Source organism: Falco punctatus (genome assembly GCF_963210335.1).
Source record: "Falco punctatus genome assembly, chromosome: 4".
Lineage (NCBI taxonomy): Eukaryota > Metazoa > Chordata > Aves > Falconiformes > Falconidae > Falco > Falco punctatus.
The window spans coordinates 73,063,959-73,082,775 of record NC_137583.1 but is presented as its reverse complement, the minus strand read 5'-3'; the positions used below and the strand labels follow the sequence as shown (position 1 = coordinate 73,082,775).

At 40.5% G+C, this 18,817-nt stretch overlaps 1 protein-coding gene across 1 annotated transcript in view; it reads right to left on the bottom strand.

Moving 5' to 3' along the window:
• The window catches only part of ST8SIA6 (ST8 alpha-N-acetyl-neuraminide alpha-2,8-sialyltransferase 6), a 56,400-nt gene that overhangs the window by 26,773 nt on the left and 10,810 nt on the right, over positions 1–18,817 (bottom strand). Inside the window, exons 3-4 of the mRNA XM_080386383.1 lie at positions 11,538–11,636; positions 5,898–5,984 (exon numbers count right to left, since the gene is read on the bottom strand). Coding sequence (XP_080242509.1) covers positions 5,898–5,984; positions 11,538–11,636 — 186 coding nt within the window. The remainder of the gene's footprint in view (positions 1–5,897; positions 5,985–11,537; positions 11,637–18,817) is intronic.

The following is an 18,817-nucleotide window of genomic DNA, read 5'->3' as shown; positions in this document are numbered from 1 at the left end:
TTAACTATTCTTTTCAAGACCTAGGGTTCTTTTTTTTAAAGTAGCAATGTCTTCTTTTAAAAAAAAGTTAAAAATATTTCTGTGGGGTGGAGCAGTGTGCCAGCTGAACTGCAGTGTAACATCAGGGGGTTTAAAAGTGTATTTTACACATAGGAATTTCCTTCTCCCTTCATTACCAAATGCAAATAAGCTTTGCCAGGAATGGTATTTCCATGGGGAGCAGCGCATTACCCACAGTTCACACAGGGCTATTCCAGTGTGATACCACTCCTGAAAAACTGTTGCATTGCTCTGTCAGGCTCCAAGCTAAGCGAGATGGCCCAGAAAACACAATGCCCAGAGGTTTCTCTGAAACACAGCATCTGCTCAGACTTTCTCCATATCCTCCCTCCCCTCCCCCCCAGTCATTTTGAGGGCTGTTTTAGCTATTTGTTAGCTTCCACCAAAACCTGCAGATTATTTCCCACCATGGGTGTATAGCCCAAATGAGAATAAATCAAGCTTAAAAGTCTGTAAAGCAAAGAGATGTGGAGGTGTAAAGAACAATTACAGCTTGCACCCAATTGGGCTCTGTAATTTGTTGCACTAATGAAACATTTCTTTTAAGTGGAAAACCTTTGAAGAATACTAATATAATAATTAATATTCAGGTTACCTAGGGAACCTGAGACTCTACTGACTGCAGCTAGAAGAGCCATTGCAGAGGAAGCTACCCAGCGTGGCTTTTTGCTGGAGCTTTAAGAATAATGCTTCCAGACAGCTGCAGGATTATTTCTCTTCCCTTTCCAAGCTTCTACCAATCCTCTCTTATAATCAAGAAACCTGAGGACTTGCTTTCTCTAAAACAATTTAAAGCTGATGTAAATCTGAAAAGGAAGGAAGAATACAGGTGGGCTTAGAAACAAAGGGGTGATGTGGAGATGCTAGATGACTGTAGAGCCATAAGCAACAAGCACAATAAAAAAAGAACAAGAGAAGCACAGCTGAATTTCATAAAAGAAAGGTCTGAATAAAAAACACTTAAATAGTTCTCTTTATGTCAGTAGTAGGAAACATTGGAACGACTTCCTTAAATCACTGTTAGTAGGATGCCATTTTCACCACTTCTGTTGTATGTACATCACCTTTGCTAGCTTCTATTGTAAGTTAGATAAAACCTCTTTAGCAATGGCTGACATAGACTACTGTGGGGCATGATAAATCTTAACTAGATTTCAAGGGCAATGAACCCAGTGCTTGCACTTGCTCCTCTGAGGGCAGCCTAAATCTGATACTGCTGATGTCAGCATTACAGGTGCAGAAATAACTGAAAGGCCAGGAGACTGCTTCCCCGACACAGGTTGGACAAAAATCAACCAGAGAAAATTGACTGTGGATAATGGGAGATACTAAAAAGAACATCGTGGCTTGTACTTGCCTCGTGATTTTTCTTGATTTTGAGAAACATGTGGGTAAACCTTTATTGGATGCAGTGGGGAACACTGCTGCTCAGGATGAGGAAAAGGCTGAGGTACTTCATACCTTCTTTGCCTCAGTCTTTAATAGTAAGACCAGTCACCGTCCAGGTACTCAGCCTCCTGAGCTGGAAGACAAGTCAGGGGAGCAGAATGAAGTCCTCACAGTCCAAGAGCAAAGGGTAAGTAACGCACTGCTCCACTTAAACATGCACAAGTCTATGGGGCTGGGTGGGATCCACCCAAGGGTACTGAAGGAGCTGGCAGAGGAGCTCACCAAGCCACTCTCCATCATTTATCAACAGTTCTGGCAAATTAGAGAGGTCCCAGAAGACTGGAGGCCAATGTGATCCTGTCTACAAGAAGGGCAGGAAGGAGGACCCAGGGAACTACAGGCCTGGAAGCCTGACCTCAGTGCAGGGGAAGGTTATGGAGCAGATCAGCCTGAGCACCATCATGTGGCACAGGCAGGACAACAGGGGGATCAGGCCCAGCCAGTGTGAGTTCATGACAAGCAGGTCCTGCTTGATGAACCTGATCTTCTACAACAAGGTGACCCACCTAGTGGGTGAGGGGAAGGCTGTGGATGTTGTCTGCCTGGACCTTAGTAAAGCCTTTGGCACTATCTCCCACAGCATTCTCCTGGAGAAACTGGCTGCTCAGGGCTTGAACGGGTGTGCTCTTCTCTGGGTTAAAATCTGGCTGAAAGGCTGAGCCCAAAGAGTGATAGTAAATGGAGTTACATCTGGGTGGTGGCCGGTGGTGTTCCCCAGGGCTCAGTACTGGGGCCAGTCCTGTTTAATCTCTTTATCAATGATCTGGACGAGGGGATCGAGTGCCCCCTCAGCCAGTTTGCAGAGGACACCAAGCGGGGGGAGCGTTGACCTGCTGGGGGGCAGGAGGCTCTGCAGGGGGGTCTGGGCAGGCCGGGTCCTGCACTGGGGGCACAACAACCCCAGGCAGCGCAACAGGCTTGGGGAAGAGCAGCTGGAAAGCTGCCTGGTAGGAAAGGCCCTGGGGGTGCAGGTTGACAGCTGGCTGAACATGAGCCAGCGGTGTGCCCAGGTGGCCAAAGTGGCCAGTAGCATCCTGGCTTGTATCAGGAACAGTGAGGCCAGCAGGGCTGGGGGAGTGATTGTCCCCCTGTACTCGGCCCTGGTGAGGGCGCACCTCAAACACCGTGTTCAGTTTTGGGCCCTTCACTACAAGAGGGACCTTGAGGTGCTGGAGAGTGTCCAGAGAAGGGCAACGAAGCTGGTGAAGGGTCTAGAGCACCTAGCTGTCAAGACATGGAGGACATAGCTGTCAAGAACCACTGACCACTGCCAGACAGCAATCTAGCCAAGTGCATGTGAGCCTGCACAGCAGAGCAGCTTTAGAGAAAGCAGTTTGGAACAGGGCAGCTCTCTGACAACAAATAAAACTGTTTGCACAGCTTCATGGCAAACAGGATCCTGCATTCTGCTTTTTGTACATTGGGTTGGCAAACCCACTGTGGTTTCTGCCATGCATGGCTGTCTGCTGTAACTATTTTGCCAAATACAAAGACAAGTATTTCTTTCCTGCATTGCACTTCTATTCATATTCTTTTATTTGGCCTGGATCTGCTGGGAGTGTGGCTTACAAAGAGAACTGATGTGTATTTGCTGGCACACAGTGCTGTCTTCTAGGAACATAAGAGTTACTGACTCAGATCACATATTCCTTCACTCTACCACCAGTATGATGGTAGCCAACAGCAAAAACTGCAAAGGAAAATACAAGAAAGCTTCTCTGAAAAATGCACTACCCCACAGGAAGCTGCTTTTGAACCTTATTAATTAGAGGTCAGTTTATGCCCTGAAGCACACGGCATTAAATCCCTTATAAATATGCATGCCTGTTCTTCAGAACTTCAGGATAATAGAGAGATGTCATACAATTGACATCACACCTGAGAAGCATGTAAGTGTTCACTCCATTTAACAGATGGGCAAACAGGGAAAGAACTCAAGCAGCTTCTCTGCAGTCTAGTCAGCAGGCAGACTTCTGGTGGCACTGGCAGGTGAATAATACGACACAGGCAGCTTCAAGCTCTCCTCCTGAAAGTGGCTAGCTGTATTTCCCAATTCCTACTGCACAGCCCCTCTGAGATTAATTTCCTCTTCTGCAAAATGGGTGTGTTTATCTACCTATTTAATGAGATTTTTAGAACTGAATAATATTTGTATTACACAATTATTATGCATTATTGGCACTAGGCAAAGTTAGAAAAAGGAAGAGATGTACTGCCAAGGGATTATTTATTCATTTATTTCACTACATTTCTAGAAGCTGTGCTCCCCATAGTGCTCTGTCAATGCATCATTTCTCGGCTAGAGTGTCCTTACAAAGCTAGTTCCAGGCTTTTGAGCTTAATTCTGATAAACAAGTTTGGGAGTGCTGTAAGCAAGGAGTGTACACAGATTTATTCTGTAAATTTTATACCTTATTTGTTTTTCTCTTTTTTTAAAGCCTCTACTGACCAACTGCTAAGAGCCTTGAAAGTCTTCGGTATGGTCTGGGAGCAAGGACAGCTGTAAAATTTTAATAACCTATTTCCAAAAAACAACAGAGAGGAGTTTGAGAGAATGGGAAAAAGACTTACACAAAAGCACGCAACTTTTGTAACATAATCATCTGTAGTGCCCTAAACCAAAGTACCAGTCCTTGGTCATTATCAATGGAAATTTTGGATGATAACAAAACAGATCAACTTTCATGGGGACAGAGGAATATAAAGTACTTTCATCATAATTGCACAATGGGTTAAGTACATATCAACTAGCTAATATTCTAGCTAGTTTGAATGTTAAAAAGTAATGAAACCGTAACAGCACAGCCTTTGCATGTCGATTAAGTAACAAGAGTTTGCCCAGCCTGTGCCGAACCATGGGTTTCAAAAGATTTGTTTCACTGGTATTTGAGCTAAGTTAAAGCTAGCAAGCTCACCTCAATGTACATACAGTCCACACTTTCTAGCTGGCTCAGTGCACTCCAAATTTTTCACTTTTGAATATTTCCAGTCTGATCATTTATTGTATAACCCACCTTGCCTACTTATGACCCACATTCCTTGCTGGAAGGCAAGGACAGCAAGAGGAACAGTAAGCATCCTGTACTTAAAAGTCCAACAGTCTCATATGACGGTTTAGATAGAGGGTGTCATGTTTGATTCCCATAGGCCTAGAAAATGTAGAAGTTGGCCCAATGGAAGACAGATTGCAGAAACAATAAATGAGGAAGTGAAGCTGAAACAAGGAGTGGTTACTCTGCTACTGACTCATACCTAGCTCAGCAGCAGAAGTGGCAAATTCCTGGTAAGTGGTGTCTGGTACATTCGGAAGTAGGAGAAGTTAAAAAAAAGAATGGAAAACAAAAAGCAGGGTGAAGAGCAGAAGAGAGCAGCTTCACCTCTTCTCAACTCTGTACAAGACACCTGCCTGTTCTGAAATAGAATGGGCTGCTTCTACAGCTCCTTATCATGCTCTGATACTCTGTGTGCAGCTAAAGCCTGCCTGAGTTAACGGAAAGTTTCTTAAACCTTAACTCTACGTATTCTCCTACCTCAGCTTTGGGAAACACCATCTTAACTACAATACACAGCGAACCCTGCAATTTATGTTGCACAAGAAGCTTTACCCATCCCCAAAAACTACTTCTTCCAGGCGTATCATGCTGAGCATGTGGATATTAAGTTTTCAATGCCAATTAACTCCAGTGACTTGGAAGGTAGGTCAATTTATTTATTTTTAATGATCATGACAGAATATTTAATTATGATCCATGTACTTCAAGAGAGTATCTCCCCTGGAGAAAACAGGGTTGGCACAGTGAAGCTATTCTCTAAAACCAGCATGATGCATTTCCAAATGAGAGTGGAAGCTTTTCAGGGATCACTGTCCCTACGGAGTATGTACTTACGTACCATCCTGAACAAGGACAGATGTCATCATGTGCTTACATGCTCAGAGGCCATGACATGAGTGTCAAACCTAATGAGTGCCTTGAGCACTTCTGTAATGGAAGCAATATCTTGGGGTGAGAAATACACTGCTTCATTACACAGGCTTTTACCAGAGTGCCAGTTCAGATGAACAAAATCACATCACTGATTAATACTGTAGGAATACAGGAATACTGTGTCAGGAATATTTTAATTCATTTTACTTAAGTTAGTTAACAATTCATTATAGTGAAGATAGGTGAAATCACTTCATTTGTGTAGTTCTCTTATCCTACTCAGTTTGCACAGTTCAATTCAAACCATAAGAACCCCAGCATCAAAGAATTAATAGAAATGTATAGCTATGAATGCACTCTAAAAGCATACAAAATTATCTTTTCAAAACTGAAATTTAAACTTATGGCTTGTTATACAAATCTAGGGTAAACAGTTTTGCTAAATGAAACAATGAAAGTTACCTGAATTTTGTAGATTCTTCTGGTCTCCTTATCCAGGTGCAGTTCTGCAGTTTTGTGACTATATGAAGATAATAATCTTCCGAATATCTAAAAAAGGCAACATCAAACACTAGAATATATATATGTATGCATATTCAGAAACAGTCTCTAAAACATTCAAATGATGCATGTATTAATAATAATGTGCATGGTGCATATATAATAGATTGCTTTTAGAACTCCATGACCTATTTTAGTTTTGTAATTTGTAACAGTACTATCCTCATTTAATTAGCATGTCCTATTAAACATCTCTTCTTAATACTGACGTCCTAATGAACTTTTATTTTCAGAAACTTTCAAAAGTACACTGGCTCAAGCTTTAATATTTGACCATAAGTATCTTGATATTATTAGAAATAATTTCAAGTGCAAAAGTCCAAAATAATACAAAAACCCCCTCTTTCTTGCACTCAGTGTTTTAAACTTCAAAAATGTTTTGAAATGTGGCTCTCGCAAGCCAAGATGAGACGTTACACTTCTTATGCCTTTTCTTTCATTTACCTTATAGTTCTCAAAGCTCAATTCAATCATCTAAGACCATAGACCAATATTTACAAATGTAAGTTTTCCTTCAAATTATCTCTTAAATATAAAAATCTGTTGGTTTATGTCAACCAGCACTTTGGTTACATTGGTACATATAACCAAAGAGCTTTCTGCTCCATTTAAACCCTTTCAAAAGATTTAAATCTGTCCATATATGAAATACTTCAGAACATGTAAGTCAAAAGAATGGAGACATTTCCTCCCTTATAGGTTCAGTGTTAACAGTTCTTCCATTTGTGCTGGGTAACCTAACATAGGTTTTTTAAAAACAATAACTGACTAATAAGGAGCACTTGATGAATGGGAAGAAGAGATTATATGGATGCCATGACTGCAAATTCTATGGGACTCACGTCTTCAGAAAAGATCTACCTTGTATTATTTTAGCAAAAATGGCTTAACCTTGGCCCAAACCCAAATGATCATGGGTTTATGTAAGCTGGAACTTAAAAGTGGGTATTTTGAACAGTTTTACAAGAGTTGGGATGGGAAGAAACATCACCTGTTTTTAAATGCCGCATGAGAATTGAGAAGAAGGAATATAAAAAAGGCTGTGCTGGTTTACAGCAGCAGAGGTCAACAACCCAAAAGCTTCCTTCTTTGTGTTCAACAACACAGCTATATGGTAAACATTTGAAAAAACAGATCCCATTGTTTGCTTCATAAAAGTACTGCAACCGAGTAAAAACATTTCCCATTTCCACGTAGAAAAAAAATTAAATACTTTTAAGAGGAATACTGCATTAGAACTGGTCTTTGGCACAAGTTTGCACCGGTGACAGCATGTACGCTTGATTTGCATTCTCCAGACTGAGCAAACATTTAAAGGAACTAGATGATTGCGACTAAACTAATTTTACTGAGTCCTTACACAACTCAAGAGAGCAGGAATGAATGGGCAGAGGTGGGAGAAGAGTGAAACTAGTTTCCTTGCAGCTGTAGCTGACCTGACCTGGTGCAGTACATTCTTCCTCCTTCCAGTCCAACTCTGAATCTGTTCTCTCCCTTGTACCACTGCTGGTACTTACTTGACTCCACCTCTGTTTTGTTTTTGCCAGCTTTTGCACTTGTCAAATGCCTTCATAGGCCTCTTTAATTTACTGTCATAGCAAAAAAAATAACCCAGAAAGAAAAAATATGTATATACATTTTCTCCTTCTTTAGTGTGTTAGACCAGATCAGGAAAAATTCCATTGAACACCACAACCAGCATAAGCAAAGGGGTGATGGCAGTGGAGAAACTGGGAACAAGACCTTCCTGTTTTGGCAGCTGCCTGCTGGTATGGTATAATAGCAGCCTTAGAACTGCAGCCAGAGCAAATGGAACTACTTTCTTCATGAAGCTGCTACCTAAATTGGCTCACCGTGGGGTCACACAAGTGTCAGTACCAGCACAGGGCAGGACAGGGAGTGTGTAGGGGGGGAGGATGGGATAGAAGCACAGGTTTAAAATAGCCTATGCTGATGCTGAATCACTCATCTAGTTTTATTCCTTAGGGCTGAACAATAAATAACTTGTAGATGCTGGAACTTAGGAAAAATTCCAAAAATTAATAGGATAACATGGCAAGAAGACTTACTTAGGCTATCATTATCCAGGAGCCAAAAAAAAAGAGAGGAAAAACAAATTCTAGCCTAAAGACATTGGTAAGATGAAGATCAGAGTCAGAAATTAAAAGAAAAATTACCATCAGCTCAGAAAGAAATTGCACAGACTGACAAGTTATTAGCAAATTAAAGGGAGACATTTGGTAAGGAGACAAATCAAAGCATCATCCATAATGCTAGTTCTGAGGCCTCATGAGAAACACCATCACTCACTGTCAGAAAAATGTAAGTACCTTCTTATACACGTAACAGAAGCTGCACCTAGGGAAAAAACACCAATACAATGCAAGAACATTGCTGCCTTTCCACTGCTGTCTACTGGATAGAATCACTCCTGCTTGGAGGTGTCTAAGCTTACAAGCTCACCCAGAAAAGCTGCACTTACAGGTCTTTACAAGGCAGACCACCACCTCTGCTCACCCTATGCACCCACTTTTGCTCCTCTTGTGCCTTACAAAGACACTATGGACTATCAGAACTCAGCTCTGAGCAGAGCACCACAAGCAGCAGACATCCCAGCAGCATGTGCTGGGGGACACGAGCTTCCCAACAGTGGCAGTGCTGCAAGGCAGCCACCACATCTGCTCACAGCGATGCAAGGCTTCCAGGAACCAAACTCTACTCGAATACAGACAATATTCCCATACTTTTTTTTTTTTTTTAAGACCCAAAGAGAAGTTGGGGGATTTGCTGCAGCTGGGTTTACAGCCCAGAAAGCTTTGTTTTCCTCTCAAAAAGCCCATTTTATCATTTACTGCTTTAAAGGAGCCTTATGGACTCTTTCCTCCAATGGAATCAGTCCAGAAGGCCATCAGGGTATCATTTCATGGCTCTGCTGCAACCAGACAATCCTCTTCTCCTCCATTCCATTTTAAAGAGCTGGGACAATATATAGATTTCCACTGGCACCCAGGAGTTTACAGCACATATTCACTAATGCTAAAAGGGGTTTATTATTAAGATTAAAAAAAGCTCAGGTAAATTGAACTATTAAAATATGTGGAAAAGAAAATAATTACAGTGCTGAGAATAGTGAATGAAACATGCTTCATTCTGTTTTTGTCTGCCACCTGCACCACAACCATTATAATAACTTGCTATTGTAGGAAACTCATTTATACTATATACGCCTTGCTGACAAATAACACCTGAAAGGGTTTTTTTTTGCCTGTAGTACTTGTCAGGTACTCTGTGACCTTCTACATTAACTGCAGTAGCTAAGGTGGAATTATTATGCACAGTCGAGGCACTGACAAAGTATAAGTATCTTCTAATTTTTGGCAGATATCTAAAGGACAACAGCAAGGACAGAAGTGTTGAGATACTAGGGAGGCAATAGGTAAAATGTCACAACGGAGACACAGATGCGGGCCCACTGGTTACTTGCTAAAACGAAACATCTACTTTAAAAAAGCTATTAGAATTAGAAGAAAAAATGAGCAGCAGGAATGAAAAAAGATATTCCTACTTGACAGCTTATGCTCAAAAAAGAAACAAATAAAAAAAAAAGCGGCAGGAAATGCAAGAGAAAAGGAAGATCCCTTTTGCCTTTGGACACTTAAATACTACAAAAACAACTATCAGTTTTTAAAGCCCTCAGGAGAGTGTGCACAAGGTTTGCTCTAGAATAAAAATGGAAAACTGCCAGCAAAACTCAGCATTTCAGGCTTTTTATCACCACCAGCACATACCTGCTATAACAATAACTTCCCCCTTACATAGCATTTTTTACTATCAAATCATTTGACAAGCTTTACAATAGTATTTTTTTTCCCCTTTCTGCCAATTTAAGAGGCAAGAGTGTCCAGAATGTCCCTGAAACTCTAGAACTGCAATATAAAGCATTTGTATACCTGTGGGTCACACCTTGAAAAAGCAGCAAAGATTGCTGCAGCTCCTCTCAGTGAAGGACAATGAGTTGCAATATTCATACCACAAAGCCATCCCTTGCTCCTTTGTTCCAAGCATCAGTTTCTCTTCCTACCTGTCCAATTCATCTTCTGCCTCGTTAAATGGTGCAGCTCCTTTCTTTTTAGCCACAGAATAACGGTCTCACACTTCCTGAAGTTTCTCCTACAATCTCAGCTCCAAAACATTCTAGATATGAAGAGCATGTCTGCATTGCTGCAGCCAGTACAACCTCATAACACACAGGATAAATAACAGCATTTATATTGCTAAACTGGATTTTGGAAGCAATACAGTGACTGGTTGTCCTCCTCTTGTGTTAATTATTAAATTTTTTCAGTCAACTTTATTCTCTGACCTCTTTTTGCCAGTCCCTGTTTCAGCTATCACTAGCAGCACATCAGCAACATAGTGGTCTACCACCCTTCAGAAGAATAAATACTTCAATGGTAGAGTTGCTGATGCAGTGGAATATTGGTGGGAGTAGGTTATAGAGAAGAAAAAAAAAAAGAATTAAGAATAAAGACAGAACGCTGGGAATGCAGCGACTTAAAAGCAGCTGAAAGACCTTAAAACACAATGAGAAAGTGAGAAGGGGCAGAAAAGATAGAAGAACTGTTACAATCATGATTTAATGTTGGTTTTGTGTTCAGGAAAAATTTTACTTTTCCAGTCCTTTGAAAGGGGTAAGGCACATAATTATTTTTAGCAGGGCTTTTGTTTCACATTCTATTTATCTTTTCTTCACAAATGGAGGTGGGGGTGGGGATTCCAATTTTAAAGACACCATGGCACAGAATTAATTTTAAGCTGGAACTCAGTCTTAATGGGAAGCCCTTCTTATTTACAATGTTTTATTTATTGGTGCACCCCTACAGGCAAAATATTACATGTCAAAAGCAATGGGCTGCTCCTCTCATTTTCACTTTAGAAAATGGCAGGGAATTCGAGCAGGGCTGATACTAAGTATCTTTTTCCACATCAGGAAAAGGCAGAACAGCAAGTTGAAACCCAAAATTAATTTGGGGTGTTTTTTCAATGTATCTAAAATTGAATTAATAGTTTCCTATGCCTGGTTATTATGATGAGTGCAATCAATTAGCAGGTTTTTATACTAGTTCATTTCCATACTTATTCTAGTGAATATGCTGAAAAGAATCCATTAACTGAGGTTGCTCATAGTAGGAGTGTTCACCAATCAGGAAAAAGACGCTCAAGAATGAAATTATACATCACAGATTCTGTTCAACCTTTTTGTGAATATCTTGGAATAAAATGTTGCTAACTGGCAAGGAGAAATCTTCTTGGCTTACATTGTGAAAATAAAAAAAAGTTAAATCCAACCTCGAATAAATCTATTCATGTGGAAGAAAAAATGCAGGCAAACACTGGTTGAACAATTTCTGTTTCCTGTTGTATAGCTCCACATTAATATCATCAAGAATTATGTGAAGAGGGCAATCTTCTACTCTTCCATTAAGAAAAAAAAAACAACAACAACAAAACAACAAAGCAGAAAACACAGCTAACACCTACCTTTTCTTCTTGACAGATGATGACAAAATGTTGTCCTGAATTGCCTTACATTTGGAAGCCTGTTCAAACTGGTAAATTCCATTTTTATTAACAATTGTTCTGTTATAAAGGGAGGGAGGGAGAAAAAGCAACAAACTTTAAAAGACAGAACATATTCTGATAATACCGTCACATTTACTTTGCTATGACAATAAGATTAATAATCGTCAATTTAGCTGAAAATATTACTGAAGAAATCTTATTGACTTTTATTGTGAAGCTCTTGTATAAAAGGGGAGTTTGCTGCTAGTGACTATAAAATGCTTGATTCTTTAAAGTAACCCTGTTTTATAGTCTGAATTATATTTTCTGCTTTACACTGTAATCAGAAAATGCAATGGAAAAGAAGAAATTAAATGGGAAGCCTCTTGAACATTATGTTTTGAAGGTATGTAAAATATTCACCAGCAAAATACTTAGCAGATGTGATTTCCTAAAGTTGTTGATGAAATGCAATATTCAGAGCCAATATAATATGTACAGGAAACACCACAGGTGAAATGGATCTTTGTACTTGTGCCTTAACTTACTGACTTGAGCTTAATACTTCCTCCCTTGTTTATTCTTTATTTACATAGTGAGAATAAATATTTGTAAAAGGAACCAAGGCAAGTACCAGTCATCTTTAATTCCTGTTGTCATATTTTCACCAAACACCTGTGTGGTCCTCTTGCTCTGTCAGTTCCAGTAGATGACCGAGATGTAAATTAGTAAATGACTGAGATACCAAGGTCTTACTCCATTCACCTCAGTTCACCCTGCATCTAGGCTCAATCTCATACCATCACCCTCTCCTGTCATCAACCTTCTGCTGTATTGTCATTTACCACAAAGTTTTTTTCCTCCAGCATTTTGATTTTCCTTGCTTCTCACCATCCTTCCCTCTTCCCTGCCCCCCCCCCCCCCCCCCCCCCCGGCCCTGTTCCTCTGGGGCTCTTTCCACTGATTCAGTACTTACAGAGCACTTTGACACTGCAACCAGAACTAGAAATACAGAAGACATAGATGCTGTGTCATTCGCTCCTGGGTGTGAGCTGCAGCAGTAAACAGAACCCATGCTGTTCTTAGAAACACAGACCAACTGAGCCATCTCTGTACAGAGGCACTCACACACAAAGAGAAAAGGTCACCCAGCTGTGGACACAATGAACTCTGCTTCTGATCCATCATTCCTTTTACTAACAAGAACCAAAACTCCATTGCCTTCACCTGTTAAAACATGGAGACCACTCATCAACATGGTTTCTGCCAAGCTGATTTTGAAGCTTTTACTTGGGAAAGATGGCATTTCAAATCACAGAATCACAGAGTGGCTGAGGTTGGAAGACACCTCTGGAAATCAGCTGGTCCAGCCTCCTGCTCAAGCAGAGCCACTTAGAGCCAGCTGCCCAGGACTACGTTCAGATGGCTTTTGAATATCTACAAAGATGGGCACTTCACAAGCTCCCTGGTCAACCTGTGCCAGTACTCAGTCACCCTCACAGTGAAAAAGTGTTTCCTGTTGTTCAAAGGAAACCTCCTGTGTCTCAGTTGGTGCCCGGTGCCTCTGATCCTGTCACTGGGTACCACTAGGAAGAACCTGACTCCATCATCTTTGCACCCTCCCTTCAGTTATTAATAAGGTCTCCTCTGAGCCTTCTCTTCTTAACTAAAATTTTAAACAATTTGAATAAGAAGACTGACCAAAGAAGAAAAAGCAGAATAAATGCTTATTTTGCTATTGAACAGATGGCATGTTCATAGCTTTGACAGGAGAGGAAAAGGGATAAAGCACCTTTCCTTCTTTCTATTGCCTGTGAATTTTCTAGTGAATCAGTCACTCCATAGGAGCGCTTCACCCAGGACATAGGCTGCAGAAGGCAGAGATCAGCTCTCTCCTGTTCTTTCCAACATCAAGAATTTCTTCCCAGCATATACTCTGTGCCCCCAAGGAAGTATGTTGTCTGCATCTCTCTTGTTGAGGGCAATGGTAAGAACATAGACCTGTGTCCTTTCAGTTCTGCAGTGACTTTAATAAAGAGTAACAGCTGGCACTACCTACTGAGAACTCCTAGGCTGAATTTGCATACAGCTCCTTATCTAATTCTTTTTCAAGGAGTGACATACAAATGTGAGGGCAGAAGGCTCTCAGAGCGCACAGTTCAGAGCAAACAACGCAGCAGATCCAGCAAATATTCTGCCCGCATCATTTATGCACACGGGTTTATTGCAGCTTGGTCTGAATTGTTCTGTCTACACCAAAGAACCAGGTGGACCCTTTCATAAAAGAACCCAACACCAGTTCCCGAACCGATTTAGTTAGCACTAAATCATGTTTCCTCTCTCTTGCTCCTTTAACTCAGTAAGCTCAAATGATTCTTCTGCAGCTGCAGCTTAAAGTAAGAGAAATGGCTACAGGCAAAGTTTAGCTGCATAAACAGAACCTTAAAAAAAGAACTACTGATATCATAAGCCAAGTGCATGTTACTGCTGCAAGTAAGTCTTTCATTACAACTAAAAATCAAAATGCTGGATATGGATTTGAGATGTGGCCCCAGCCCTTCTGAGCCACAGCTGGTCAGAGGAGACCTTTAACACATGCAGCCTGCCGGGAAGACCAAGTCAGAGTAGGCGGTTAAGTTTGATCAGCTCCCTGTGAGGTGCATTGGAGAACCAACGTTCTTTCACAAGTAGGTTTCAGCTCTGTGCAGAAAATCATAGCAAGGTCCTTACAGCTTCCTATTAATTTATGTCCTGAGATCAGTGGGGCACTGAATAAATATTCTCTCAACCAAATACAAGCTTTACTCAACAGACTTTTAGTCTTAAATTCACAGCACTAAGATCAACTGAGGGAAGTTGTGCCATTTTTTAATATGTAATTGCTTTTTATGCACACATTTTCAAGACTTGAAAAATTCAAAAAGGAAGAAGTCGGGTAAAAAAGAATAAGCAAAATAAATCCCTGTTCTGTTTTGTCATTAAATCCTGACAATCACTTTTACAGCCATCAAGGAGAGAAAAAAGGAATGAGAAGTCTTTCCTTCCCTTTCATGTAAAGATTGGTGAAAATGGCACAACTGTGGGGAAAACCAGACATGAATTTTAATCCAAATTCTTTATCCATATAATGCAAGCACAAAATAGATCACCAACATGCTGCTTCTGTGGCTTTTTCCACACCAAATTTACTCAACACTCTTTATATGGTGCAAAAAGACACAAAACCAAAACTATTTATTTGTGAGACATGCAAAACTATGGTTCACTGGCAGAAGTTAAATTTCTGACTTTCTGTTTAACTGTCAGATTGGCCTCTGTTTCATGAGTGAAACATTTTTGCATTCAGATAAAAGGGGTGTGCAAGGGGCAGTTCAGACTTCTGCTGCATTATTCATTGCAGACTTGTGCAGACATTAGGCTCAGATTAGATTTCTGATCACTCAGGACAATTATGCTAGGCAACATTTATCACTAAATGAATTTACCTGACCTAGTGGATCACAGTCTTTATTCAATACTTCGAACTGCACTAAAACTTCTGTAATAAAATCAGGTAACATGCCTAACAATACAGATATTAGGCTACATTCAACTAATTTTGCAAACTCTTAAGACAGATGAGAACTTGAAGTGGAAACCATATTATATTCTGTTGGCTTGAACTCATAAAACTGATGAAACAGGGAAATTTCTGCTGCATTTTCCCTAGAGCTTAGATGTTCTCAAAGCCAGCCTCACTGGCCAAAATCTGAAAATCAGGGGGTTTTTTTAATCATATATGAACAGCTTGAAGACCACATACTTCCTATGGTAATTCTAGGAACTCAGAAAGTACACCATCTGTACTTTAATAAATCCACAGTAGATTAAGACCATGTGCCATATTTATCAGCACGTTGCCATTCTCTATCTTGCTCTCAGGAAAACAGCAGTTCCTTAAAGTGTAAAATTCTGTAAGACAAGGATTACACCCACCTTTAGAGTACACCCAGCTTTAGAGTAAGAAATAGAGAAACTATATGGAAAGTCCATGGCCCCTTTTGCTGCACCTGTAGCATTCAAGTCCTGAGACTACAGGGAGCCTTAGTGCAGGGAATCACCGGACAGACAGATGCCTCAGTTAACATAGAGTTCTGGGGGAGCAGTGGCACAGAGAGTAAAGGAAAAGGGAAGCCCTTTAAAACCAAAACCAAACTCAACCCCAAACAGTTATCAGAGTTGGAAAATGGATGGACGTAAAAGGATGGATGAAAAAAAGGACAGGGGTGGAGGTGGTGGGAATAAGCAAATAGAAAAAGGAAACAGTGCTGGAATTATACCATAACATAAAGATATGCCCAAGACTGAAAGGCCAAACTTCCAGAATTCCTGCAAAATCAGCTGGAAACAACTGAAAGAATGTGGTGAGAGATTTTCAAAAGAGATCAGAACTAGATTGTTGGCAGCACTGAAAGTAACAATAATTTCACCTTTAATTTCAGCGACAGTTAAATTCACACTGAAGGTAAGGAAAAATCCCACTCATTGCCTTTATCCACCCCATGCCCAGTAGAATTAATTGTTGCACTTTTTCTACAGCATCCTGCTCTTGTCTGCCTGAAGCAGTACAGGACCTCTGAACCCTGTTCCAGCTGAGCATCTCCAGCTAAAAAGGGTAACTTCTGCATGCAGAATTGTGCTCTTATATCCTTCTACCAAAGTGGCACTGAACAGCTTTATCCCGATTGTGAATACCTTCTGTCTTAATCTCTCTCCCTTGAAGAGACTAATTTATATTTGAATGTCATAGTCTATTAGTTGAATACTATTAAAAACCTGTAAGCCACACTTCCCTAGGAAGGATGCTCTTAAGTGCTATCCTTGACAGTTTTTCAAATTAATCTATGATAAGAATATGGTGACATTTTTAAGGTTTGCAACAACTTAATAAGTCAATATACAATTTAAATGCTTGGTGAAATGGACTATAAAAATGGTTTTATCAAACCACAGAAGTAAGCATTTGTCTTATAACATTAATCACAGTAACCGAGAAAGAGACTGATCCTACTAGCCTTGTTCAAGTTCCCATGGAGGTTTTGCAATGCTAAATCAGGTCTTTAAGACAAGCTGCGTTTTGAAATTATTTGGAAGATCTTCTGGTGCTCTTCACCAGAGTTATACACAAGATCGGATACTTTTTATTTTTAAAATCCATAAACCGCATGACAGGTAACATGACAAGCAACACTCGGAGTCTCATGCTGGGTAAAGTGAAAAGAATAAGGTACTTACTCTAAAATGATGTTACAATAGTACATGATAGACAGAATGACAGAGCAGTTTCACTCGGACCAAGTAAACAGAAAGAGGCTGGGAAACCTTTCACCACTGTCAGAACATAAATGGGTCCTGGCAGCAGCTTTCAGCTGAACACCTATTCATTTAGACAGAACTAATACGTGAGGCATGTGTTCAGAATGTGCTCCTAAAATATGTCTGCATGCATCACTTGGGAACGAAGGGAAGAAATACTAAGAGAGCAGTAAAATTAGTGAAGTGGCCACCAGTGCTGACCAATCTAAACTGTAGCAAATTATTTGTGCAATATACTAAGCTCCTGTTCATAATCGTGGTAATAGCCTGTCTCTTCTTCCCCTTCTGCCTGCCAGAATGCAATATTTTGACAGGAGACAGAATGCACAGATCTCTGTAGCATAGTTAATTAAGTATAGTTGTTTATTCCCTAGGCCTGCATAAAAATCTGCTGCTCAGAGAGGAATTGGCGAAACCAACACTATAGAACACTGTATTAATACTAACTTGTTTACTCACAGCCCTGCAATCACTTCCTACCACTGCTCATTTACCCCAATAGTCTCTACATTGGGCTTGCCTCAGACCTGAAAATACAGAGACTAAGGTAGGGAAATAGTAAGTGAATGCCATAAAACTGGCAACACGGAGTAACAGCGCAGTGGTGGTCAGTTCTTCAGGATACTACTGCCTTGTTATTACTTGTATATAAAGTACATATAAATAGTGCATGACAAAACTATTTTCACTTCTCTTGTAGGAGCTGGCATTATTTATCTGCTGTATATTCCTGGGCAGTACAAAAGGAGCTAGAACTTCTGCCCAAGCTTAACACAGCACACCCCAGGCCTCATAACAGACTACCTAGCTCCTGTTATTATTGTCACCTTCCCCTGATAAGCACTAGCAGTACCAAACCCTCTATTCTGCTATTAATGCTGTGACTACACAAAAAAATATGCTGGCACAAACACAGCTGGGGAGGGAGGGAGGACTAAGTGTCTAGAGGCTGGAAAAGTGCAAGGCTACTTCTTTTGGTTGTACTGTTGTCTTAAGCAAGTTTAAACTGTACCTGCAGTTACAGCTTAAAAACTGAGATGATGGTATGAGGTGTAGACATGAGGATTTGCCAGAGAACCATAGTACTGCAGTGCAAATTATACTGGTTCCATGAATAAATGCGGGGACTGCTAGAACACTCTTAACAACAATGGCCTTTTGTTTAGTTAGAAACCTTACTAACAGGCACAGTAGGCAGTGATTTAAACCAAAGACAAAAACTGGAAGTCACACTGTAGAGGCAGTCACATTGTTCGAGTTATCTAACACTTAACAAGAAAAAGTGGTAAGAATGTCCTGCAAGAGACAAACCACATCTTCAAGGTTACTTACTAGGACGCAGATCTTCAGAGAACTTTCGATGCCTGGTCGCCATCTAATGAAATCTTGCTGTGCATAACAGCTGCCTAAATATCTATGACAGTCTGAACCAATCCCCAGCTTTTCTACCTTTCATCCTTCGGTTTCATCCTTTTAAAAGAATTACTCAAAGTAAAGGAACAGATTAACTTTCAATATTGCGAGGCAACAGAGTAATAGGGCCTTAAAGATTCTTCAGGAGATGTCTGGTTACAAATACACCTCCAACAGCCAAGGAAATCATGATAAGAAAAAAGATTAGCTTGCGATTCAGAAGATTGTCCAGTTTACTTACACTTGAGTTCAAGAAGGATAGCACCCAGCTTTTTTTCCTTTTCCCATTCCTGTATCCTCCCACCAAAGTTGCTAAGAAATCTTAACTTTCCAGAAAAAACACATCAAACTTACGAAGCAATCAGAGTCTAACCTAACACCCGTGCACATCCTCTTACACAGGAAAGGACACTGCCGTCAGTGACACAGCAACGGTATTCAAACTGTCAGAGTACTTCAGGAGAACCATACTTTGGGAAGTCTGCACCAAA